This window comes from Heptranchias perlo, chromosome 20, assembly GCF_035084215.1.
Source record: "Heptranchias perlo isolate sHepPer1 chromosome 20, sHepPer1.hap1, whole genome shotgun sequence".
Lineage (NCBI taxonomy): Eukaryota > Metazoa > Chordata > Chondrichthyes > Hexanchiformes > Hexanchidae > Heptranchias > Heptranchias perlo.
The window spans coordinates 33,082,383-33,109,952 of NC_090344.1; the positions used below are offsets into that span (position 1 = coordinate 33,082,383).

Consider the following 27,570-nt stretch of genomic DNA (forward strand, 5'->3'; position numbering starts at 1 on the left):
ACCTGAATGGGTTTCAAGAAGGAACTAGACAGATTCTGGTCAACAAATGGGATTCAGGGTTATTAGAAATGCACCAAGGGGACACTGTGGATAGGTGGGCTTGATGGACCGAAGGTCGTCTCCTGGCTGAAACTGATAGTGTTACTAACCCAGCATCATTACAATGACAATTCTTCAAGAAGCAAATACAAAGCTACCATCAGGAAATGTAGGAACAGGAGGCGGCCATTCAGCCCCTCGAGCCTGTTCTGCCATTCAATTAGAGCATTGCTGATCTGTACCTCAACTCCATCTACCTGCCTTTGCTCCATACCCATTGATACCCTTCCCTGAGGTGTGGGTTCAACGCTGCCCTCCTGCCTACCCAGGGTTAGTGAGTACAGAGAGTCAAGAAAGTAAAGTCTCCAAGAAGGATCTACCTTGAGTTTAAGCAAAGCTTGTGTGGAGGTCAAAGTGTTTCTGAAAGTACAGTGGATTACTAGATCGGGAGATCACAAACCAAGTACAAAGATCCCACCTTGGGGCACCAAACAGGAATGGGTTAAATATGTAGGAGCTTGAACCGATACTCACATAACATCTATGACAGAGTCGTTACGGATTACTTTATGGGATACATCAACCAGTAACATCAATCCTCCGTCTGTCCTTCGAATGCTTGCCGAGTATCCTGGCCATATCTGCAGCCTGCACAACAACAACAACTTGCATTTATATAGCGCCTTTAATGTAGTGAAACGTCCCAAGGCGCTGCACAAGAGCGATTTTCAAACAAAATTTGACACCGAGCCACGTAAGGAGATATTAGGACGGGTGACCAAAAGCTTGGTCAAAGAGGTAGGTTTTAAGGAGCGTCTTAATGGCGGAGAGGGAAGTGGAGGGGTGGAGAGGTTTAGGGAGGGAATTCCAGAGCTTAGGGCCTAGGCAGCTGAAGGCACGGCCGCCAATGGTGGAGCGATAAAAATCGGGGATGCGCAAGAGGCCAGAATTGGATGAGCGCAGAGATCTCTGTGGGTTGTAGGGCTGGAGGAGGTGACAGAGATAGGGAGGGGCGAGCCCATGAAGGGATTTGAACACGAGGATGAGAGTTTTAAAATCGAGGCATTGCCGGACGGGGAGCCAATATAGGTCAGCGAGCATAGGGGTGATGGGTGAACGGGACTGGGTATGAGTTAGGATATGGGCAGCAGAGTTTTGGATGAGCTCAAGTTTATGGAGGGTGGAAGATGGGAGGCCGGCCAGAAAAGCATTGGAACAGTTGAGTCTAGAGGTGACAAAGGCACGGATGAGGGTTTCAGCAGCAGATGAGCTGAGGCAGGGGCAGGGACGCGCGATATTACAGAGATGGAAGTAGGCGGTCTTGGTAATGGAGCGGATATGTGGTCAGAAGCTCATCTCAGGATCAAATAGGACACCAAGGTTGTGAACGGTCTGGTTCAGCCTCAGAGAGTGGCCGGGGAGAGAGATGAAGTCAGTGGCCAGGGAACGGAGTTTGTGGCGAGGACCAAAGACAATGGCTTCGGTCTCCCCAATATTTAGTTGGAGGAAATATTTGTTCTTCCAGTACTCGATGTCGGACAAGCAGTGTGACAAGTCAGAGACAGTGGAGAGGTCGAGGGAGGTGGTGGCGAGGTAGAGCTGGGTGTCATCTGTGTACTTGTGGAATCTAACGTGTTTTCGGATGATATCACGTAGATGTGAAATAGGAGGGGGCCAAGGATAGATCCTTGGGGGACTTCAGAGGTAATGGTGCAGGAGTGGGAAGAGAAGCCATTGCAGGTGATTCTCTGTCTACGAATGGATAGAAAAGAATGAAACCAGGAGAGAGCAGTCCTACCCAACTGGACGAAGGAGGAGAGGTGTTGGATGAAGATGGTGCGGTCAACCGTGTCAAAGGCTGCAAACAGGTCGAGAAGGATGAGGAGGGATAGTTTACCATGGTCTCTGTCACATAGGATGTCATTTGTGACTTTGATAAGGGCCATCTCAGTACTGTGGTGGGGCGGGAACCTGATTGGAGGGATTCAAACTTGGAGTTGTGGGAAAGATGGGCACGGATATGGGAAGCAACGACGTGTTCAAGGACTTCAGAGATGGGGCGGTAGTTTGCAAGGACAAAGGGGTCAAGGGTGGTTTTTTTGAGGGGGGTTATGCTGGCAGATTTGAGGGAGAGGGACTCAGTACCTGAGGAGAGGGAACCGTTAACAATATCAGCTAACATGGGGGCCAGGAAGGGAAGTTAGGTGGTCAGCAGTTTAGTGGGAATAGGGTCAAGGGGCAGGAGGTGGGTCTCATGGTCAAGATGAGCTCAGAGAGGGCATGAGGGGAGATAGGAGAGAAACTAAAGAAAGATGTGAGTTCAGGGCTAGGGCAGGGGGGACTCATAGGGGAAGTTAGGCTTGGTGGACTAGGGGAAGGGAGGGAAGAGGCAGAGACAGCTGAACGGATGGGCTTAGTGACAAAGAAGTCCATGAGCTCCTCACACTTTTCGTTGAGGGTGAGGGTGGAGGGGGCAGGGGAAAGGGGTTTTATAAGACGGTTTATAATGAAGAAAAGCCGGGGGTTATCTTTGCATTCCAGGATGATCCTGGAATAGTGAGCAGTTTTGGCAGAAGGCAGCAGGACCAGATTGTGCTTTATGTGGTCCAGCCAGATCTGGACGAATGGCTAAACCAGTTGTCCGCCATAAACGTTCAAGTCTGCATCCTTTGGACTTCAGGCAACAGAAACTCCCCTTAGAGACAAGGGGAAAACTGCAAATTGTCCTTCGATGAGACAACCTGACAAGTCCACATTTGTTGCCCATCCCTGGTTACCTGCATTCTCATGTTTGGCTGGTTCCCTTCCCTCAATCTTTGCTGTAACCCTATCCGTGACTCTCGTATCTATCCTATGATACCCAGAGCTGCACACAATGCGCCAACTGCAGCCTAACCAATGTCTTACATAAATAAAGCATCACTTCCTTCTTTTCTATTCAATGTCCTCATGAATAAAACCCAGGATCCCATTACCTTTTCAACACTCTTTTCTGCTTTCCCTGCCACCTTTAAAACTCTCTCTATTAATCCTCCTCAATCGCTGTCCCCCCCCCCCACCAACCCCGTTCTAAGTTTTGCTATTTAAGGTTTACTTTTTCTGTTCTTTTTCCCCGAAATATACTAGTTCATACCTCTGTGCCTCTGCCACCTCCTTGCCCATGTCCTGCAATTTCTTGCATTCCTCCATTTGCCATCGGTATTGGCAAATTGGCATCGCTCCTTTTGTGCCCACATCCAAATCAATATATAAATGGAGGTACACCAGTACCCACATACCACCAATCTGAAAAATAGCCATTTGCTCTTGGATTCTGGCCCTCAGTCACCCTTCTACCAATACTTCAACGTTCAGGTCTCTTATGTTGCTCCATAACACCTGCTGAAAGGTTTCACACAAAATCCATTGAATTCCCTTGATTTATACACCATGATTTCCTCAAAACATGTCATGAAGTCGAGCATGACCTCCCCATTACAAATCCATGTTGACTGTCCCCGATTAGCCTGTGCCTTTCACTAATTTAATCCCATATTAAGGACTCTGGAGGTTTACTCATAACCAAGGTAAGACCAAATGGGCTGGATTTCCCAGGTCAACTGCGAGCCTTTCTTGAAAAGGGGTGAACAGTTACCACCCTCCAGTTCTTTGGGACAACTTCTGTGGCTGAAGATTTTTGGAAAATTAAGGTAGTGCCCCTGCTATTCCGACAAAAACCTCCTTCATTGTTCTGGGATGTCCTAATCTTCATAAACCAGCTGGATTCAGAAACACAATGCAACTTGCTCAGACTCGTATACCACCAGACTGGGGTGGCCACTAGTAGAGTGTAACGCAGCAGCCAAGGCGTTACAGGACCACCGAGATACTATTTGCAAGTAGGCAGAAATGTGACAAATGAAATTCAATACTGTTCACTACTGGGTTTAACACAAGAAAAAATTGGGGGCTATATTTACTTTATGATTGATACTGAAGTAGCTAACCTGGCCAAAAGCAATCTGGGAGTATTATTAGTCAACATTGACATATTCAATCAGTGCAGATGAGCAAACAGAACTGCCAAATCAACAGGATCCAACTCTGAGACTCATGTTGAAGCTGCAGTGTGCTCTGGTCAGGCTGCACCGTGAGTGCCGTGCTCCGTTCTGGTCACTCAAGGACAGGGGAACGATCTGACCCTGGAACAGGCAGAGAGAAAGGGCATGGGGATAATCCCTGGTGTCAGGGGACTGGGTGAGGGGGAAAGGTTTGAAAAGCTCTTCAGACATGAAAGGTGGTAAAACGAGAGGGGACCCAAGAGAGGTGTAGAAGATAATTATTAGAACGGAAAGGTTAACCCTGGCAAAAGGTAAGTTGAGGACTAATGTCAGCAAGTGCTGCTTCTTCTACATACACAGGGTGGTCTGCAGGTAGGGGAATGGAGGAAATACAATGGAGTCAGCTAGTTCACTGTGTTGTGAGGTTTCATCAGCTTCTATCCAAAGGTAAGCTACAGGGGACAACTGGCTCCCTCCTCCGTACTCACCTTCGATTTCCCACACTATGCTAGCAAGGCTGTAATTACCAGGTTTGTACAGTACCCCTTTTTCAAATACTACAAGACTATTCTCCTGCCCTCAGGCACTGCTCCAATCCTTTATGGAGCTCTTAAAAAAAACCACCCAACAGATCACTAATTTCCTCCTTTAATTCCTGGAGATTGTGGGATGTATCCCATCGGACTCAGGGACCCACTGGATATTGAAGCTCGTCAGTCACCTTTTTTCCGCCAGTCTGGAGGAGCCCATCACAACAAGGTCATGAATGGGCTTTTGGCGATGGATATTTTGCCATTAACCACACTCACCTGTACGGGGGGAGAACAATAGCATTTGTTGGGTCATAGAAATTTCGTCCGACCAATTTTAATTCCAGAATCCTCATGGCTCTGTATATAAAAAAAAGCAGCGTCTTCAATACAACAGTACCCTTACTGACAGTATATATGGTCTAGCTGTTTCCCTGCAATATACAGTAAAATAAAGATCAACAAAACTGAAAATCAAATGACGGGCTGTTACATGGCCCACCATATCAGTTACCAACAAAACGTACTTACTGAAAACAAGCCATTTCAACTGCTTGTAGCTTGAATTCATCAGAAATATTGCCTCGTAACACACTCCAGCTTATTAGGGCCTGAATCTGGGGCTCCTCCATTACAATTCACTGATTTGCACTGTACAGGGGCCCTGACTCTGGGGCTCCAACATTACAATTCACCAAGTGGGACTGTACAAGGGGTCCTGATCCTGGGGCTCCTCCATTACAAGGGGCAGGACTCTGGGGCTGCTCCATTACAATTCACCGAGTGGGACTATGCAAGGGACCCTGATCCTGGGGCTCCTCCATTACAAGGGGCTGCTCCACTACAATTCACTTAGTGGGACTGTACAAGGGGCCCTGATTCTGGGGCGTTTCCATTAAAATTCTGTGGGACGTTAACCATATTCCCGACATTTACCACTGCCTTCAGGAGAGTGAGAAATTCCGTGTGCAGAGTCGGCTGTGTTTAGTTACACCACCGGTACAATTCACGAAGCAGTGTAATGTGTCATTTGATACGGTCAGGCTGTAGACTGACGGTACTGCATTGAAGTTCTTTACATGGCTAAGTGCAGAACTCAACAAAGTAAAGTGCTTCAAGTAACACAGCGCCAACACTGCACCAACACTGCACCAACACTGCACCAACACTGCACCAACACTGCACCAACACTGCACCAACACTGCACCAACACTGCACCAACACTTGGGCCGGGCTCGAGCAACGTCACGCCCATGAGTCAATATTCACTCCAGTGGCACCTGCCGGGTGTGGTGATGGCATGAGTACTGTGATGGGCAATACACATGAGATGGCAGCAATGCAAGAAGTCCGAGTCATCTAATTCAACGTGGATATTCTAGGATCATCCAGAGCTATTGTATGTGAATTCAGCCTAGCGGCAGCTGGAAGACATGATGCCAGGAAACACGATTCCAGGTCATTGTTTGCTGGCACGCTCGTCTGCTCAAACTTCATTTGAAGACAATTGTCAGAGAGATCGAGAGGGCAGCATCAAAGGGATCCAATGTGGAGATGTTCAGCCATCCTTCAGTCTCTTACTCACTGCACTGCTGCACAGTGGACCTCCGCAACCACCAGAGACCCTCCTAAGAGTTTGCTGAGAGAAGCTGGAATAAGCATGGTCCATTTTAAAAACATTCAACACAATGTCGTTTTAATAGTCTGCTATAGCGTTTTGCTAACTTTCCCCGCCAGTGTATTTTTTTTATTTGGAAATAAATTTGGAAGAGTAGTTTAACCTGTATAAAGTGGTGTAGTGGTATGTGTCTGAGGTGATGGGAGACATAATGGGAGTCTTATGTATTCTGTTTAAGCGATATACTGTGATCATGATTGTTAGGCTTAGTTACACTAACCCAAATATGAAAGGGGGGGAAAGAGGGAAAAGGAAGGAAAGAAGAGCGCCAGCGCGCGCCAGGCGGGCGGGCAGAAACGGTCTGTGTTAAGCCAGTTACAGGAAGATAAGCAGGATGGGAGAAAGAGAGAAAGAGATATGAGAAAGAGAGGGAGAGAAAGAGAGAGGGTCTGTGTTAATCTGTTAACACGAGGAAACATTACAACCACATTACCTTCTGAATACCACATTGTAGTAGGGGACGCATAGATAAGAATTTGGTTGCAGAATCTTGGTCATTTGAATTTTGATGTTCACCTCCGAGCCGTCGGTTTTTCTTTGCGATTTGAGACTGACCACCTAGCATGGAACACTAGATTAAGATCTCAGTTTCTCAACGATGCACAAATTGGAATAGCCCAGCTTCAGAATGGCGCCTCCACCATCTGACTCTTGAAGAGTCATTGCCAAACACTGAAAGCACAGCTCACATTTACATGGCGTGCAGTAGTGGGCAAAACTCATATTCCTCACTGTGGCTGCATAAAGAGCACTTTTAGGAGGCAGCACCTCCTGTTTTCCATATTTAGCACTGGCAATGCACAGAAATAATGACGAGTTATTTAATATTACAAAAAGTAATAGTTTAAAACAATCACCCAATGGAAAACTTATCTATTTAAATCGGTCTACCAACGCCTCGTTTTTAAAACTCTCATCCTTGTGTTCAAATCCCTCCGTGGCCTCGCCCCCTCCCCCCCATCTCTAATCTCCTCCAGCCCTACAACCCTCCAAGATCTCCGCGCTCCTCCAAATCCTGCCTCTTGTGCATCCCTGCCTTCCTTCGCCCCAGCATTGGCGGCCGTGCCTTCAGCTGCCTAGGCCCTAAGCTCTGGAATTTCCTTCCTAAACCTCTCCACCTCACTCTCCTCCTCCTTTAAGACCCTCTTTAAAACCCACCCATGTGACCAAGTTGTCCTAATATCTCCTTCCGTGGCTTGGTGTCAAGTTGTATCTACACTCCAGTGAAGGGCCTTAGGGTGTTTTACTATGTTGAAGGTGTTATATAAATACAGCGCTCCCTCTGCACCGCCCCTCCGACAGTGCGGCGCTCCCCCCCGCGCCGCCCCTCCGACAGTGCGGCGCTCCCCCCCGCGCCGCCCCTCCGACAGTGCGGCGCTCCCCCCCGCGCCGCCCCTCCGACAGTGCGGCGCTCCCCCCCGCGCCGCCCCTCCGACAGTGCGGCGCTCCCCCCGCGCCGCCCCTCCGACAGTGCGGCGCTCCCCCCGCGCCGCCCCTCCGACAGTGCGGCGCTCCCCCCGCGCCGCCCCTCCGACAGTGCGGCGCTCCCCCAGCACTGCACTGGGATTGTCGGCCTAGATCATGTGTTCAAGTCTCTGGAGTGGGACTTGAACCCACGACCTTCTGACTCAGAGGCATTCAAATATTGATCAGTTAAAGTTGTGCTTTACAATGACTGAATTCGTAAAAGGTGAGCTGACCTCAGGTAGTTCCACAGGCAGGTAGAGTATGGTGCCGTCAAAAGCAGTGACTTGTCCAGTAATTGGTCGATGCTCCTTCAACATTGCGTAGCGTACATTCCGGCATTCTACATTAGGACTGAAGTGAACAGCAATGTTTGTACGAGTGGAGTAAACCAAAGCAAGTTACGGCAGGGCTTACTGTTACGAAGAAATGAACTGAACCAGGAGTTTAATGTGTACGCTCAGCAATACTAAGTACCAAGAGCGGCACTGGTTAGAATCAGGCACACCCTGAGCAGTGCAAATGCATCCGAGGGTCTCACCTTTAAATTTGGATGCCATCTTCTTGATTATGGACTAATACCGTGAAAATTAAGCGATTCATATGCCAGGTACAAAATACAATGAAAACGATTTGAAGTTCTGCCATTTCCTCCAGCTGCTTTCATGCAAATACAGCCTAAGCAGCTTAATACCACATTTGGGCCCTGTCTGCAGACCTTTCAATGCCAAGCTAAGCTGCTGAATTAGAATTCTGGAGCAGGCAGTAGCCCGGGGATGTCCAAACTTTCACAACAGTTGGCCAGATCTTGGAAAGGCAACTAGTGAGTGGGTCACATTTGACAAAAGGGGACATTTCCATTACAGGGAAGGCTGGGTTCAAATGCTTTGAGCTGATGCTGAAGTACAAAATGTCTCTTACTTTCTTCATTTCAGTCACTCGCCTCCCCACAACTTCTCTCTCTTCCTAGACTCGTCTCTGCTATTTGTCTCTCTCCTTTGCTCTTTTCCCGTTCTACTCTTTGTGTTTTTTACCTCTAACTCAGTGTCTCTTTGCTGTAACACGAGGCCTCACTGGATAGTGGGGTTCATTATTAAGACTGACCCATGCCTGTGAATCCCGTTTGCGGGAAAGGCACCGGGCTGAAATTAAAACCTCGAGGCCCGTCCCTAACCCAGCTCCAGTGCCTGAAGAGTAAACCCGCAACATCCCAGCGTGTGAACCCGCCTGGCTCCCAGAAGGAGGTGTAAAGGCTGGAGTCACGTACCTGAAGGTGACATGGTACTGGTACACGGCCTCGTTCCTGCAGTGTATTTTGATCAGGTTCACTGCCAGAGGTACGGGTGTTCCCGATGACCCCTTCTTCACAACCGGCTCCCTACATAAAACATACAATGGGAATTAGCACCGGCCAGCGCATCCTGTTGGTGCAAAACTCTTCCTCAACTCAGGCTTCGGCCTGAAGTATCCAGCAACCAACAGGTGAAACGAGTACTCAAACAATCCCCTGAAGAACATTCATTTTGAAGGACAACTGTGACATAGGGAAGATGTTTCCACTTGTGGAGTCCAAAACTAGGGGCCATAAAGGTGAGGTGGTCACTAATAAATCCAATAGGAAATTCAGGAGAAACTTCTTTACCCAGAGAATGGTTAGAATGTGGAACTTGCTACCACAAGGAGTAGTTGAGGTGAATAGTATCGATGCATTTAAGGGGAAGCTGGATAAACACATGAGGGAGAAAGGAATAGAAGGATATGCTGATAGGGTGAGATGAAGAGGGGTGGGAGGAGGCTCGTGTGGAGCATAAACACCGGCATGGACCAGTTGGGCCGAATGGCCTGTTTCTGTGCTGTACATTCGCTGTAATTCGAGTTACAAAGGATGACTCACAGCTGGCACCGGCTGCCTGGGAAGTATTGAGACCTGGACGCCGAGCTCATTTCAAGCTGCTTTTACACTGGGTTTTAGTGCACTGGTTGCACTGTGGGCTCCCAACAGCCTCACGCAGCCAGAGGCTATGACCATCAGCCAGGAAGCCTGGCTCACACGCCACCTGATCCCAACACAAGAGCTGCTTAACAGCCAGAGGGAATGAGGGGACGACGGTAGGGTTGGTATACGGGAGCAATGAGACCAAATGGGTTGAGGGCCGTCCTCAGCTTAACTCCTAGCCTGAGAGGTGAACTCTTCTGAGACAATTTTCTGCACTTTTCAAGGTTCAAGGCGCTGTCAGTACCGGGACTAATGAAGCAGTTTAGCTTTTGATCAGGAAACGTTCACCACACAAACTGGATCTTGAATTACAGCGAATGTACAGCACAGATGCAGGCTATTTGGCCCAACTAGTCTGTGGCTGTGTTTATACTCCCCCTATCAGCATATCCTTCTATTCCTTTCCCCCTCATGTGTTTATCGAGCTTCCCCTGAAATGCATCCATGCTATTCGCATCAACTACTCCTGGTGGTAGAGAGTTCCACATTCTAACCACTCTCTGGGTAAAGAAGTTTCACCTTAATTCCCTATTGGATTTATTAGTGACTATCTTATATTTACGACCTCTAGTTTCGGTCACCCCTACAAGTGGGGACATCGTCTCTACCTCTACCATATCAAACCCTTTCATAATCTTAAAAAAATCTATCAGGTCACCTCTCAGCCTTCTCTTTTTCTAGAGAAAAGAGCCCCAGACTGTTCAATTTTTCCTGATATGTTTAGCCTCTCAGTTCTAGTATCATCCTTGTAAATCTTTTCTGCACCTTCTCCAGTGCCTCTATATCCATTTTGTAATATGGAGACCAGAACTATACACAGTGCTCCAAGTGTGGGAAGAGGTTAACATAGCTTCTCTGCTTTTCAATTCTATTCCTCAAGAAATGAACCCTAGTGCTATGTTTGCATTTTTATGGCCAAAATAAATTTAGCAAAATGAAAGCAGCCCACATCAGCGCGCAGAGTAAAGCAGCCCACATCAGCGCGCAGAGTAAAGCAGCCCACATCAGCGCGCAGAGTAAAGCAGCCCACATCAGCGCGCAGAGTAAAGCAGCCCACATCAGCGCGCAGAGTAAAGCAGCCCACATCAGCGCGCAGAGTAAAGCAGCCCACATCAGCGCGCAGAGTAAAGCAGCCCACATCAGCGCGCAGAGTAAAGCAGCCCACATCAGCGCGCAGAGTAAAGCAGCCCACATCAGCGCGCAGAGTAAAGCAGCCCACATCAGCGCGCAGAGTAAAGCAGCCCACATCAGCGCGCAGAGTAAAGCAGCCCACATCAGCGCGCAGAGTAAAGCAGCCCACATCAGCGCGCAGAGTAAAGCAGCCCACATCAGCGCGCAGAGTAAAGCAGCCCACATCAGCGCGCAGAGTAAAGCAGCCCACATCAGCGCGCAGAGTAAAGCAGCCCACATCAGCGCGCAGAGTAAAGCAGCCCACATCAGCGCGCAGAGTAAAGCAGCCCACATCAGCGCGCAGAGTAAAGCAGCCCACATCAGCGCGCAGAGTAAAGCAGCCCACATCAGCGCAGAGTTCTGTGCTACTTACTCACCCCTGAGTTTCTTTCTCTTCTGCCCCAGAGACGTCCTCAAAGAGAGCCAACCTCCTGTCACCGGGTGCAAATACGGCCGAGGGAGGAAGAACTCTGTTCCTCCCAAACGTTGCTCGTCCCAACTCCAATCCCTTCAATTGGGCTGCAAGTTCCTCAGTGTTGGAGAGTGGAGACTCAGGAGCTGTCCCTCTACCTCTAAAACTGGGGGTGGGGGAAGGAGAATACATCATGTAAATATTACCCAATATTATACACAAAACTTTTTAAAATAGGTAGAATTTTCCCCCCCAACGACTAAATGAGCATTTCCACCCAGCAACTGATTTAAGTTTACAATTTAAATCTGTGGCCTGATCTTTCATGTGTCTGTGTGCACGCATTTTTTTTTTTTTAAGTTGTGTATTTTTCTGCTCTCCATTAAGCTAGATGCAGGCTGTTGTCATTTTTCTATTAAATCATCCGCCATCTTTAGATCTTTGGTACACTTGGGCCTCAGCACCTCTGTTGATGGGACTGCCTGCTCCCAAACTGCCAAAGCCCTCAAAAAGCGCCGAGGGTCTCCTGGAACGACCTTTGCTGCGATTTTTCCTTCCACTGCAGGGAGACGCTGCAGCATCGTTCCCACTGGGTGGCTTGTCAGCATTCGGGCTAACTCTCTGCGGCACAGCACCACCCAAAATCCCAGGCACCACTCGCCCTGCCAGGGAGGTGTTCATTCCGACCTCGCTGTGCTGAACTCCAACCTCTCGGATTCAGGAGGTCACGGGTTCAAGTCCCACTCTAGAAACTTGAACACATAATCCAGGCCGACACTCCCAGTGCAGTACTGGGGGAGTGCTGCACTGTCGCAATCGCGGTCTTTCGGGTGAGACGTTAAACAGAGGACCCGACCGCCCTCTCGGGTGGATGTAAAAGATCCCACGGCCACTACTCGAAGGAGAGCTGGGGAGTTCTCCCTGATGTCCTGGCCAATATTTATCCCTCCATCAACATCAATAAACCAGATTATCTGGTCATTATCTCATTGCTGTTTGTGGGATCTTGCTGTGCGAAAATTGGCTGCCGTGTTTCCTACATTATAACAGTGACTACGCTTCAAAAAGTGCTTCATTGGCTGTGAAGCGCTTTGGGACGTCCTGAGGTCATGAAAGGTGCTGTAGAAATGCAAGGTCGTTTGTTCTTTTTCTTTCTGCTGAAACCAATGAAGAAGCAACACTGAAAACAGGTACCGTAGCCTCCTGAAAGGTACCAAAGTTAAAGTGGCCTTTACTATCTGCCTGGTTGTTTCCATTCTTGTATAGTTCTAAGCTAAGGAAATTGGGTGTAGTTTATGCATATCTAGTGATGAGTCATGGATAACCATGATCTCCGAGAACTTATACAAATACAAGTCTGTCTTTCTGACAGAGTTGGGGAAGAATTTCCCCTGAAGCTATTTTTTTTTTTGCCTCCCCCCCCCCCCCGCCAGGAGTTAGCAATACCAGTGATTGGGGAGGGTAGTCAGGCATGGATGACCCAATGGTCTTTTCCCATCACCTTTCCCATGAGCAGGTAGTCAACACCCCGTGTAGTGTAACAGCGCAGGGGGACGCTTGGAGCTGCAGTTCACGTCAACGTTTAGACACAGCAGACTCGCCGACCTGCATGTTCTAAGCAGCTAGACTTTAACTGCTGGGAGAGGAGCTCCCGCAAATAGTGCAGTCACCCGCACTAAGAACTCTCTCCGACGGAACGGGATGCACCCTGGCTGGAACCCTTGTTGTATCGACAAGTTGCGGTACCTTCCTGAGGGACTGCACCTTGTGTGCTCCTATGAGCTATGCTGGCGGGAGTATAACTCCTGACAGGGCCAGCCTGGTTGAACAGTAGGAGTCAGACTAAAGGCAGTGCACTGCCCACATGGTAGGGGATTGAGAGTCAGCCTATTGACCTGTTCATGTAAAAATGCCTTTTGTCACGGAAATATTGATTATTAACCTGCTCCTGACAGTCAAGCAGCCATATTAACATGTTAAATTCTCATCCTTGTGTTGAAATCCCTTCACGGCCTGACTTCATAAAATCATAGAAAGTTACGGCACAGAAGGAGGCCATCATGTCTGTGCTGGCTGAAAAACAGCTATCCAGCTTAATCCTACTTTCCAGCTGTAGCCCTGTAGGTTACAGCACTTCAGGTGCACATCCAAGTACTTTTTAAAAAGAGTTGAGGGTTTCTGCCTCTACCACCCTTTCAGGCAGTGAGTTCCAGACTCCCACCACCAAATCTTCCTATGCTTGTGACCTCCTCCTGCCCGATAACTCCCCTTTCCCGAGGGACTGCACCGTGACGTGGTGAAAGGCTTGAGAGTTCCTATCAGCTATGCTGGCGGGAATACAACTCCTGGTAGGGCCAGACAACCCGAAAGGTAGGAACCAGACTAAAGGCAGTGCACTGACCTCCTGGTAGGGGGTTGGGAGTCAGACTAATGAGCTGTCAAAGTAAAAATGTCTTTGGTTCCTGAAACAATCCAGAGACAAGGCGAATCTGCTGCACACTGGCAAATATCAACATCAACTGTGATCTGCCGGATGTAAGGCAAGGAGATAATCCGATCGGAATTAAATATTTTGGTCTGGGCAGGCAGCAGTGGAAGAAATAGGTTGCCTCATGTGCCACTAGGCACGGTAGACTAATTAACTACAAGGCTCAGTAGCTGAAGCTCGGTCAGCGACAAGAGCAGATTGGCACTCTTACAAGTAAGATCAAACACCAGTCACTGTTTGCAGCCCTTTCTCCTTCTGACCACCCCCCCCCACCTCGTATCGCTGTCCTTACCTGCCTTGGTCGTAGCTCGACTGCTTTGCTACTCTTGCCGGAAAGACGTCTCCAGCTGCCTGACCCACTTCATGTTTAAACCCTCCCAGCAGGTAGCTGGATATTCCTCTACCTAAGAGACCTCTGCCTGCAGGAGAAGAAAGAATATTAACTCGGCAAAGCCACAGCGACTACATTAAACAGATAAGTGGGGAGGGGGTTGGGGTTAATTCATAAATAAACGAAAGTCATCCAACCAAAGCTCTGAAATTCCCTCCCTAAACCTCTCCGCCTGTCTACACCTTTAAGACGCTCCTTAAAACCTACTTTGACTCTCCTGTCCTAATATCTCCTTATGTGGCTCGGTGTCAAATTAACGCTCCTGTGAAGCGCCTTGGGACGTTTTACTACGTTAAAGGCGCTGTATAAATGCAAGTTGTTGTTGATGGAGACTCAACTTTTGCTTTAAACGTGAAACGCTCCTATTCTGCATGGCATATTTTAGGAGCGAAGAGAATGGAACCAACTCACCCAAGAGCCTTGAAGCAAAACCTTGAGTTGTCCCATTATTTGCAGGATGATACCACAGTTTTAGAAATGCGTTGGTTGATGGGGGAAACCACGTGGCACGGTTGGTTGGAGCACCCCACCTCGAGGAATTGGAGCTGAATCTGAAAGGGTTACCGTGGCTCTCGTTGCTGGTTGCAAGGGCTCCGGGTGAGAACGGCTTTGACGGCTACCTTTACTTATGATGGCTGCCATCCTTCTTCCTCGTCCGTTGACGTTCTCACTTGCTCCTCTGCAAAGGTCACCTCGTCACTGGGCAGTGTGTGAGGAGCCATCGGTAGAAGCTCGGGTCCGAGGCGGGTGCCCAAAGCCGAACACAAATACTCCAAACGAGATCTGACCACCACACTCTACAACTGCAGCGGTACCCAGTTTCATTTATAGTCTGCATCTCTTACAATGAAGCTCTTTTTGCCCCTACTACTTTTAACGACTTATGTATGCTAATCCCTCTTCAGCCCAGTGCTTCCTCATTTGGACTGTGCTGACAACTGCTATTCTGCGCTTTTCACAATTCATTATACCTCCCAGCTTAGCATCATCTGCAAATCTAGACATGTGATTGCATCTCATAACCTTGTGTCTCCCATGGAGCAAAACCCATGTATGCCTGAACTGGGATGGTGTGATATCAAACTAAGAATTGTCCCTCAACAATAACACTGCACACAGACCACGAGGCTCTCGCCACACTCTCCTGTCTGAATCTCAGAAAGTTACGGCACAGAAGGAGGCCATTCGACCCATCACATCCGTGCCCAACAAAAAATAGTTATCTAGTTTAATCCCACTTTCCAGCACTTGGTCCGTAGCCCTGTAGGTTACGGGCACTTCAAGTGCACATCCAAGTACTTTTTTAATGAGTTGAGGGTTTCTGCCTCTTTCACCCTTTCAGGCAGTGAGTTCCAGGCCCCCACCACCCTCTGGGTGAGAAAAATTCTCAACTCCCCTCTAATACTTCTACCAATTACTTTAAATCTACGCCTCCTGGTCACTGACCCCTCTGCTAAGGGAAATAGGTCCTCCCTCTCCACTCTATCTAGTCCTGTCATAATTTTATACACCTCAATTAAATCTCCCCTCAGCCTCCTTTGTTTCAAAGAAAACAACCCCAGCCTATCCAATCTTTCCTCATAGCAAAAATTCTCCAACCCTGGCAACATCCTCGTAAATCTAGAATGATTCCAGGGATGAGGGATTTTGGTTACGTGGATAGGCTGGAGAAACTGGGGTTGTTCTCCTTAGAACTGAGAAGGTTGCGAGGAGATTTGATCGAGGTATTCAAAATCATTAAGGAGTAGATAGAGAGAAACTGTTCCCATTGGCAGAAGGGTCAAGAACCAGAAGACATGGATTTAAGGTGATTGGCAAAAGAACCAAAGGCGACATGAGGAAAAACTTTTTTACACAGCGAGTGGTTGTGATCTGGAATGCACTGCCCAAGGAGGTGGTGGAGGCAGATTTAATCATGGCCTTCAAAAGGGAACTGGATAAGTACTTGAAAGGAAAAAATCTGCAGGGCTACAGGGATAGGGCAGGGGAGTAGGACTAGCTGGATTGCTCTTGCAGAGTGCCGGCGCGGACTCAATGGGCCGAATGGCCTCCTTCCGTGCTGTAACCTTTCTATGATTCTAAATCTCCACTGTACCCTCTCTAGTGTAATCACATCTTTCCTGTAATGTGGTGACCAGAACTGTACGCAGTACTCAAGCTGTGGCCTAACCAATGTTTTGTACAGTTCTAGCATAATCTCACTGCTCTTATATTCTATGCCTCGGCTAATAAAGGAAAGTATCCCATGTGCCTTTTTAACCACCTTATCTACCTGTTCCACAGGGGTCGGTGCTGGGTCCCCAACTCTTTACAATCTATATTAACGATTTGGAGGAGGGGACCGAGTGCAACATATCAAAATTTGCAGATGATACAAAGATGGGAGGGAAAGTAGAGAGTGAGGAGGACATAAAAAACCTGCAAGGGGATATAGACAGGCTGGGTGAGTGGGCGGAGATTTGGCAGATGCAATATAATATTGGAAAATGTGAGGTTATGCACTTTGGCAGGAAAAATCAGAGAGCAAGTTATTTTCTTAATGGCGAGAGACTGGAAAGTACTGCAGTACAAAGGGATCTGGGGGTCCTAGTGCAAGAAAATCAAAAAGTTGGTATGCAGGTGCAGCAGGTGATCAAGAAAGCCAACGGAATGTTGGCTTTTATTGCTAGGGGGATAGAATATAAAAACAAGGAGGTATTGCTGCAGTTATATAAGGTATTGGTGAGACCGTACCTGGAATACTGCATACAGTTTTGGTCTCCATACTTAAGAAAAGACATACTTGCTCTCGAGGCAGTACAAAGAAGGTTCACTCGGTTAATCCCGGGGATGAGGGGGCGGACATATGAGGAGAGGTTGAGTAGATTGGGACTCTACTCATTGGAGTTCAGAAGAATGAGAGGCGATCTTATTGAAACATATAAGATTGTGAAGGGTCTTGATCGGGTGGATGCAGTAAGGATGTTCCCAAAGATGGGTGAAACTAGAACTAGGGGGCATAATCTTAGAATAAGGGGCTGCTCTTTCAAAACTGAGATGAGGAGAAACTTCTTCACTCAGAGGGTGGTAGGACTGTGGAATTTGCTGCCCCAGGAAGCTGTGGAAGCTACATCATTAGATAAATTTAAAACAGAAATAGACAGTTTCCTAGAAGTAAAGGGAATTAGGGGTTATGGGGAGCGGGCAGGAAATTGGACATGAAGCTGAGTTCGGATCGGTCAATGCCCTGTGGGTGGCGGAGAGGGCCCAGGGGCTATGTGGCCGGGTCCTGCTCCGACTTCTTGTGTTCTTTAGATTTGTGGTTGGGATCAGATCAGCCATGATCTTATTGAATGGCGGAGCAGGCTCGAGGGGCCGATTGGCCTACTCCTGCTCCAATTTCTTATGTTCTTATGTTCTTATGTTTCTCTCTTCACAGATGCTGCCTGACCCACTGAGTGTTTCCAGCATTTTCTGTTTTTATTTCAGATTTCCAGCATCTGCAGCATTTTGCTTTGTTTTAGTCCAAAATTCTTCCTTTTTTCAGGAGCCCCTTTGAGTGTCTGACAATGGTTGCATGGAAGGTGACTCCTATGGATCTCCTCTTAACTGCTGCACATGGTTGAGTCAGTGCAACGCAGCAAACTGAAAATCACGATAGGCTGTAAATCACACCCGGGGTGACCCATTGACCTATAGGCAGGCCCCCTCGGTTCGTCTGCTGGTGACTGAAAACATACCTTGCCCAGTTTGCCTGTACCTGCCAAAGCTTTTCAACAGGGAACCTCATTTCCTCTTATAGCAAAGCCCTCTTAATGGTTCAACCGTCCAAGATGTCATTAATTCCTCTGTTGGCCTGCCTGATCATCCATGATCTAATCGAATGGCAGAACAGGCTCGATGGGGCTGAATGGTCTTCTCCTGTTCATATGTTCCTACGAGTTACATGCAACTGAAACCATACTTGATACTGAAAGGTTGGTGAGACTCATTGTCCCTCAGAAGACCGACAATTTAATTAGTACCGACAATCAAGCTTCTGCATCCTGGCTCATCTACACATCCAAGGTCCTCCCTGAATCTTGCAGACAACTAGGTTCCATTTTGAAGTTTGGTTAAGTTAAGCCGCTTCCATCTTAACGCCAACGTTTCAAAATTGTAAAACGCAAGATAGATACTTTTTCCTTATTTGACACAGGACAAAAAAACGTGTCAGAACATGCCCCTCTACTCCCAACACCAGGTCATGCATACTTAGCTGAGATATTGTATAAATATATAATTTATATATGTTATAATATAAATTATATATTTATACATAAAATCTGAAGCCCGAGCACAAATCCGTGGGGGGCACCATTTGCCACTGCCCACTAATCCAAGACTGCCCCTTTTATCCCAACTCTGTGCCTTCTACCACCCCTCTCACCCACTGGCAGCCCCCCCACACTCCCATTTTCCTACCTATGCCACAAGGTCGCCTGCAATTTAAGCTAAAGAAAGAACTTGCATTTCTACAGTGCCGTTCACAACCTCAGGACATCCCAAGCGCTTTACAGCCAATTACGTACTTTTGAAGTGTAGTCACTGTTGTAATGTAGGAAACGTGGCAGCCAATTCGCGCACAGCAAGATCCCACAAACAGCAGTGTAATAATGACCAGATCATCTGTTTTAGCGACATTGGTTGAGGGATAAATGTTGGCCAGAACACCCGGGAGAACTGCCCTGCTCTTCTTCGAAATAGTGCTGTGGGATCTTTTACATCCACCCGAGAGGGCAGGTGGGACCATCTCATCTGAGAGACGGCACCTCCGACAGTGCAGCACTCACTCAGTACTGCACTGGGAGTGTCAGCCTAGATTATGTGCTCAATTCTCTGGAGTGGGGCTTGAACCCACCACAATATAGTTCAGGGTGCTTCCAGCGACATGACGTACGATGGCTAACAGGAGGCCCAGAGTTGACCCTCGTGGGGGCCCCACTGCCCCCAGACACAACTTCATCTATTTCTGTACAATATTTAAGAAATGAATGCAGATCGAGTAGCACAATGTTCTACTCCCCAACATATATGTGGCCAGGATTAGTGTTCCTACCCATCCACACCCAAACAATATTTATCAGGCACCAGATGATAGTGAGATGCAACAATATTTCCACTGCAACTCCCACTCCAGCTGCCTGGGAAAGCAGCATCTCACATAGTTTACAGCACAGAAACAGGCCATTCGCCCCAAATGGTCTATGCCAGTGTTTATACTCCACATGAGCCTCCTCCCACCCTAATTCATCTCACCCTATCAACATATCCTCCTATTCATTTCCCCCTCATGTGTTTATCAAGCTTCCCCTTAAATGCTTCTATTCTATTTGTCTCAACTACTCCTTGTGGTAGAGAGTTCCACATTCTCACCACTCTCTGTGTGAAGAAGTTTTTCCTGAATTCTTTATTGGATTTATTAGTGACGATCTGATATTTATGGCCCCTATATATTGCTTAAAGAAAAAGTCTCAAATTCAAAAGGCCAAAAAAGTGCAAGCTCTCTGTGGCATCGTGTTAGGCACAAGCAAACATGCACGGCAGTGGGAATAGGGGCTTGGGGCCCCCTCGCTCCTGATCGAACACACGGAGCCACAGTGGGGTGCGAGGTACGTCTCGACTCGAGGACTTGCCCTCTGCCACCGTTGAGCGAGTCGATGGAGGCGCATCACCCGAAGCCAACGCACGCTGGGTGGGGTGGGGTGGGAAGGACAAACGGGACAATTAGGGCGCGGGGCGAACTGGCGAGCGGCGCCTAACGGTTCTGAGAGAGGTCAATAAAGCAGCTTCAAACATCCGGAGCCGATTCTTATCTGGCACTGAAGCACAGGTCCACTTGCCGAGGTAATCTCCTCGTCCGTATGCTTCGAAATGCGGCAGCGAAGCGAGCCCTCGGACCAGGCCCGCCGAGCGGCCCAGCGGCTGTGAAAACAAACAGACAGTTAAAAATAAAGAACGAACTTGCATTTATACAGCAACTTTCATGACCTCAGGACATCTCAAAGAGCTTTACAGTCAGTGAAGTGTAGTCACTGTTGCAATGTAGGGAACGCAGCAGCCATTGTGCGCACAGCAAGCTCCCACAAACAGCAATGTGATAATGACCTGATAATCTGTTTTTAGTGATGTTGGTTGAGGGATAAATATTGTCCAGGACACCGGGGAGAACTCCCCGGCTCTCCTTCAAATAGTGCCAGGGGATCTTTTACATCCATCGTGAAGGCAGACGGGGCCTCGGTTTAATGTCTTATCCAAAAGACAGCACCTCTGACACTGCAGCATTCCCTCAGTATTGCATTGGAGTGTCGGTCTAGATTTTGTGCTCAAGTTGTGAGATATAAGAAACCAAAGTGGTTTCTGACGTGCGCCCGGAAACCCCTTCATCAGCGGCCAGCGTAGGGGGCATAACGGTGTGCAGAGGAGCTCCGGCAGCAGTTTCTGAAGCAGATTTCCAGGACGGTGGATGTGGGGGGAGGAGACAAGAGTACAAACAAACCAGAGGCACATCATCCACTTTGTCAAATAACAGACAAGTAACAAAGCCAGCTCTCACTCAAAACAATTCATCGCAGACACGCTGAGTTGATATACTTGACAAGCACACGGGTTAGAAGAATTTCAGAATAGCAGAGGTGAATTTCAACGTACAGCTCTGTATAGGGAACAAGAAGCCAGACCGAAGACACTTCACAAGGTCCCGGTTTGGCCAGGGATGGTTTGCATTGGAGAGAAGATTAATGAAAAAATTAATAAGAAACTGTTTCCACTGGCAGGAGGGTCGGTAACCACAGGACACAGATTTAAGGTAATCTGCACGAGAACCAGAGAGGAGACGAGGAGCATATTTTTTACGCAGCGAGTTGTTATGATCTGGAACGCACTGCCTGAAAGGGTGGTGGAAGCAGATTCAATAGTAACTTTCAAAAGGGAGTTGGGTGAATTTTTGATGTGGAGAAGTTTGCAGAGCCAAGGGGAAAGAGGTCAGTGGGACGAATTGGATTGCTCTTTGAAAGAGCAAGCACAGGCACGATGGGCCAAATGGCCTCCTTTCTGTGTTGCATGATTCTAACTTTTCAATTTCCAAGATTTGAGAAATACAGAATCATTGTTCAACTATGAACGATATCTGATTATTATATTGTGGAAGTTGTCCATCCCTCATAGCAAAAGATTTAATAGCAACATTTGACTGTCATCCATGTGGGCTTTGGTACAAGTCCTTATAGATCAGTTTCAATTACCCGAAGCAGGGGCAAGAATTATTACAGCTTGGACTGCACTACATGCTGGCAACGAAGCAACATACCAATCTCAGGGGCCTGACCAACGCCGCTTAAAAGGAAATTCCTTCCTTTCTCTGTAGCAAGACGAGATAGTCTGACAATCAGTGACATCAAAACTACATACTGCTGTTTGGCCGAGCGTCGACAGCACCCTCCTGTGGCACAAAGCAGGAACCATAGAAAATAAAAAGCAAAATACTGCGGATGCAGGAAATCTGAAATAAGAACAGATAATGCTCGAAATACTCCAAGTCAGACAGCACCTGCGGAGAAAAAGTTCAAGTTTCAGGTCGCAGACCCTCCATCAGAACTGAAAAGGTCATTGACCTGAAAAGTTAACTCTGTTTCTTTCTCCACGGCTGCTGCCTGACTTGCCAAGTATTTCCAGCATTTTCTGTTTTTATAACTGGCTTAGTACCAGTGTATTTTCTACAAAGAGCAATATGTGAAGTATGGAGATAAGGGCGTTTGCTTTATTGAGCTCACGCCTTCCAACAGGCTATTTGCAATGTATATCGTAATGGACCCTGACCTACCATTTTACCTCCTATAACCAGAGAAAAATATCAATAGTAAAAGGGTAGGACTGATTAGGGACAAAAAAGGAGATCTTCTTGTGGAGGCAGAGGGCATGGATGGGGTATTAAAGGAACGCTTCGCATCGGTCTTCACCAGAGAAGGGGATGCTGCCATTGGAGCAGTAAAAGAGGTAGTAGCAATATTGGATAGGATAAAAATAGATAAAGGAGGTACTTCAAAGATAAGCAGTACTCAAAGTAGAAAAGTCACCCAGTCCAGATGGGATTCATCCTAGGTTACTGAGGGAAGTAAGGGTGGAAATTGTGGAGGCTCTGGCCATAATCTTCCAATCCTCCTTAGATATGGGGATGGTGCCACAGGAATGGAGAATTGCAAATGCTACATCTCTGTTCAAAAAAAGGGAATTGTAAACAATTTTACAACACCAAGTTATAGTCCAACAAATTTATTTTTAATTCCACAAGCTTTCGGAGGCTTCCTCCTTCGTCAGGTGAACGGTATGGAAATGACATTTTCGAATCCTTCGCATTTTAAAATCCCAGAACAATGCCCGTTGCCAAGGCAATCACAGTGAGCAAACAGAAAGGTGTCACCTGAAAAGGCCACCGAATATACAAACCCCCCAAAAAAAGAGAAGGAAGACAGTCAATGACCCGTTATATTAAAAACAGATAACATTTGTTCGCTGGTGGGGTTAAGTGTAGTGTGACATGAACCCAAGATCCCGGTTGAGGCCGTCCTCATGGGTGCGGAACTTGGCTATCAATTTCTGCTCGACGATTTTGCGTTGTCGTGTGTCTCGAAGGCCGCCTTGGAGTATGCTTACCCGAAGGTCGGTGGCTGAATGTCCATGACTTCAGCAGTCATGGACATTCAGCCACTGACCTTCGGGTAAGCATACTCCAAGGCGGCCTTCGAGACACACGACAACGCATAATCGTCGAGCAGAAATTGATAGCCAAGTTCCGCACCCATGAGGACGGCCTCAACCGGGATCTTGGGTTCATGTCACACTACACTTAACCCCACCAGCGAACAAATGTTATCTGTTTTTAATATAACGGGTCATTGACTGTCTTCCTTCTCTTTTTTTGGGGGGTTTGTATATTCGGTGGCCTTTTTAGGTGACACCTTTCTGTCTGCTCACTGTGATTGCCTTGGCAACGGGCAGTAATCACCAGGCATTGTTCTGGCATTTTAAAATGCGAAGGATTCGAAAATGTCATTTCCATACCGTTCACCTGACGAAGGAGGAAGCCTCCGAAAGCTTGTGGAATTAAAAATAAATTTGTTGGACTATAACTTGGTGTTGTAAAATTGTTTACAATTGTCAACCCCAGTCCATCACCGGCATCTCCACATCAAAAAAAGGGAGAGGGATAAACCCGGCAATTACAGGCCAGTCAGCCTAACGTCGGTGGTGGGGAAACTTGATTGAGTTTTGATGAATGGAGAGGGTCGATGAGGATAATGCGGTTGATAGTGTGTACGTGGGCTTTTAAAAGGCATTTGATAAAGTATCACATAATAGACTTGATAGCAAAATTGAAGTCCATGGGATTAAAGGGACAGTGATAGGGTGGATACAAAATTGGCTAAGGGACAGAAAGCAGAGCGTAGTAGTGAACGGTTGTTTTTCGGACTGGAGGGAAGTATACAGTGGTGTTGCCCAGGGATCAGTATTAGGACCACTGCTCTTTTTGATATATATTGATGGCCTGGACTTGGGTCTACAGGGTATAATTTCAAAGTCTGCAGATGGCATGAAACTCAAATGTAGTAAACAATGTGGAGGATAGTAACAGACTTCAGGAGGACATAGACAGACTGGTAAAAGGGACAGAAACATGGCAGATGAAATTTAACGCAGAGAAGTGTGAAGTGATACATTTTGGTCGGAAGAATGAGGACAGGCAATATAAACTAAATGGTACAATTTTAAAATGAGGTTCAGGAACAGAGGGACCTGCGAGTGTATGTACACAAATCTTTGAAGGTGGCAGGACAAGTTAAGAAGGCTGTTAAAAAAGCATATGGTATCCTAGAGGCATAGAGTTCAAAAGCAAGGAAGTTATGTTATTTTTTATTTATTCATGGGACGTGCGCATCGCTGGCAAAACCAGGGTTTATTGAGAAGGTGGTGGTGAGCCACCTTCTTGAACCACTGCATGTTAAACTTTTGTAAAACACTGATTAGGCCTCAGCTGGAGCACTGTCTTCAATTCTGGGCACCACACTTTAGGAAGGATGTCAAGGCCTTAGAGATATACTAGAATGGTACCAAGAATGAGGGACTTCAGTTATGTGGAGAGACCGGAGAAACTGAGATTGTTCTCCTTAGAACAGAGAAGGTTAAGGGGAGATTTGATAGAGGTGTTCACAATCATGAAGGGTTTTGACAGAGTAAATAAGGGGAAACCGTTTCCAGTGGCAGATTTGGACTTAAACGTTGGGGGCATGATTAAGAAATTTGCAGATGACACAAAGATAGGCCATGTGGTTGATAGTGAGGAGGAAAGCTGTAGACTGCAGGAAGATATCAATGGACTGGTCAGATGGGAAGAAAAGTGGCAAATGGAGTTCAATCCGGAGAAGTGTGAGGTAATGCATTTGGGGAAGGCAAACAAAGCAAGGGAATACACAATAAATGGGAGGATACTGAGAGGTGTAGAGGAAGTGAGGGACCTTGGAGTGCATGTCCACAGATCCCTGAAGGTAGCATGACAGGTAGGTAAGAAGGCATACGGAATGGTTTCCTTTATTAGCCAAGGCATAGAATATAAGAGCAGGGATGTTATGCTGGAACTGTATAAAACATTGGTTAGGCCACAGCTTGAGTACTGCGCACAGTTCTAGTCACCACGTTACAAGAAGAATGTAATTGCACTCGAGAGGGTGCAGAGGAGATTTACGAGGATGTTGCCAGGACTGGAGAATTTTAGCTATGATGACAGATTGGATAGGCTGGGGTTATTTTCCTTGGAACAGAGGAGGCTGAGGGGTGATTTGATTGAGGTATATAAGATTATGACGGGACTAGATAGAATGGATAGGAAGGACCTATTTCCCTTAGCGGAGAGGTCAATAACCAGGGGACGTAGATTTAAAATGATTGGTAGAAGGATTAGAGCGGAAATGAGGAAACATTTTTTCACCCAGAGGTTGGTGGGGGTCTGGAACTCACTGCCTGAGAGGTGATAGAGGCAGAAACCCTCAACTCATTTAAAAAATACCTGGACGTGCACCTGAAGAGCCGTGACCTGCAGGGCTACAGACCAAACGCGGGAAAGTGGGATTAGGCCAGGTGGCTCGTTTCTCAGCCAGCGTGGACACGATGGGCCAAATGGCCTCCTTCTGTGCCGTAAATTTTCTATGATTCGAAGGATCGGCAACCAGAGGACACAGATTTAAGGTGATCAGCAAAACAGCGACATGAGGAAACATTTCTGTGCGCAGCGAGTTGTAATGATCTGCAATGCACTGCCTGAAAGGGTGGTGAAAGTCAGGAGTGTGATGGAATATTCTCCACTTGCCTGGATGAGTGCAGCTCCAACAACACTCAAGGAGCTCGACACCATCCAGGACAAAGCAGCCTGCTTGATTGGCACCCCATCCACCACCCTAAACATTCACTCCCTTCACCACCGGCGTACTGTGGCTGCAGCGTGTGCCATTCATAGAATGCACTGCAGCAACTCGCCAAGGTTTCTTCGACAGCACCTCCCAAACCCGCAACCTCTACCACCGAGAAGGACAAGAGCAGCAGGTACATGGGAACACCACCTGCACGTTCCCCTCCAAGTCACAAACCATCCCGATTTGGAAATATATCGCCGTTCCTTCATCGTCGCTGGGTCAAAATCCTGGAACTCCCTTCCTGACAGCACTGTGGGAGAACCTTCACCATACGGACTGCAGCGGTTCAAGGCGGCGGCTCACCACCACCTTCTCGAGGGCAATAAATGCCGGCCTCGCCAGCGACACCCACATCCCATGAACGAATAAAAAAAAAAGCAGGTTCAATAATAGCTTTCAAGAGGGACTTGGATAAATACTTGAAGGGAAAAAATTTACAGAGCTATGGGGAAAGAGCAGGGGAATGGGACTGATTGGATAGCTCTTTCAAAAATCTGGCACAGGCTCGATGGGCTGAATGGCCCCCTCCTGTGCTGTATCATACCATGATTAGGCTCAGAAATCAAACCAAGTGAGAAACTCTAAGATATTAACCATGCCCACTATATTACTAACCCTGATTAATTGGCATTCGACCCAGTTCCAGAGCTACCCGCAAAAGATATTAGGAGTGACATTTATGATCAGTAGGAATGACACAGCTTGAATATACATAATTCCTACATTACAACTGCGGCTACACTTCAACAGTACTTCATTGGCTGTAAAGCGCTTTGAGACGTGTCCTGGGGTCGTGAAAGGCGCTATATAAATCAAAGTTCTTTCTTTCTTACAGAGCTGTGTTTTATGTTATGGTTAAACTCAACTATAAGCTACAGTCGTCTTCTGAATCTTTGAATACTTTCACCAAAGTTTACTCGAAGGCCTCTCTCAAAAGCCTGGACTTGGATTTGATGCACTTACCCAGAGTGACACTGTGGCGAAAGGCAGCTCTTGCAGCCTGAGCCGTCATTAATTTAGTCACCCCTACTGGAACCATGTTTCGCTTCCACCTCTAACACTAATGCTCTCCAAAATAATTGGAAGAAAAGCTGGGAGACAAATGTCAAAAGCTTTATTCAGGCAAACTTTATGTTGACTGCGGCTTTGTGTTAGAGAGAGATAAACAGGCAGACACCCACTTCAAACACGCTAACAGAAATAAACTAGGTAAGGGGAAAGCTTTTAGAGGAACAGGAGGAGGCCATTCAGCCCCTCGAGCCTGTTGCGCCATTCAATTAGATCATAGCTGATCTGTATCTTATAACTCCATCTACCCGCCTTGGTGCATGACAAAAATATATCTATCTCAGGTTTGAAATTTTCAATTGACCCCCAGCCTCAACAGCTGTTTTTTTTGTGGGGTGGGGTGGGGTGGAAAGATGGTTCCAGATTTCCACTCCCCTTTGTGTGAAGAAGTGCTTCCTGACATCACCCCTGAACGGCCTAGCTCTAATTTTAAGGTTATGCCCCCTTGTTCTTGACTCCCCTGCCAGAGGAAATAGTTGCTCTCTATCTACCCTAGCACATCCTTTAATCATCTTAAACACCTCAATTAGATCACCCCTTAATCTTCTAAACTCAAACCTAGTCTGTGCAGCCTGTCCTCATAGTTTAATCCTCTAAGTCCCAACTATTGTCAAAAGACTTCCTTGGGAATCATCAACTTAATTTCACTTTTAAGTAGATCTTTGAGATTAAGTGTCCAAAAGGCTGTTTATTTTACATATTAACAACATTGCTCTCTCCATCACTGCATCGTGACCTACCTTTACTGTCAGTACCTCAACCACAAACGTCCTTGTGTTTATAAAAATCTACGTGCTTTCTACTTTTGATAATT

At 47.2% G+C, this 27,570-nt stretch overlaps 1 protein-coding gene across 1 annotated transcript in view; it reads right to left on the reverse strand.

The window, feature by feature from the left end:
- The window catches only part of piwil2 (piwi-like RNA-mediated gene silencing 2), a 46,673-nt gene extending 38,602 nt beyond the window's left edge, over positions 1-8,071 (reverse strand). Inside the window, exons 1-4 of the mRNA XM_068001597.1 lie at positions 7,988-8,071; positions 6,721-6,845; positions 4,889-4,969; positions 574-687 (exon numbers count right to left, since the gene is read on the reverse strand). Of these exons, the coding sequence (XP_067857698.1) occupies positions 574-687; positions 4,889-4,969; positions 6,721-6,845; positions 7,988-8,071 (404 nt within the window). The remainder of the gene's footprint in view (positions 1-573; positions 688-4,888; positions 4,970-6,720; positions 6,846-7,987) is intronic.
- Positions 8,072-27,570: the final 19,499 nt, after the last annotated feature.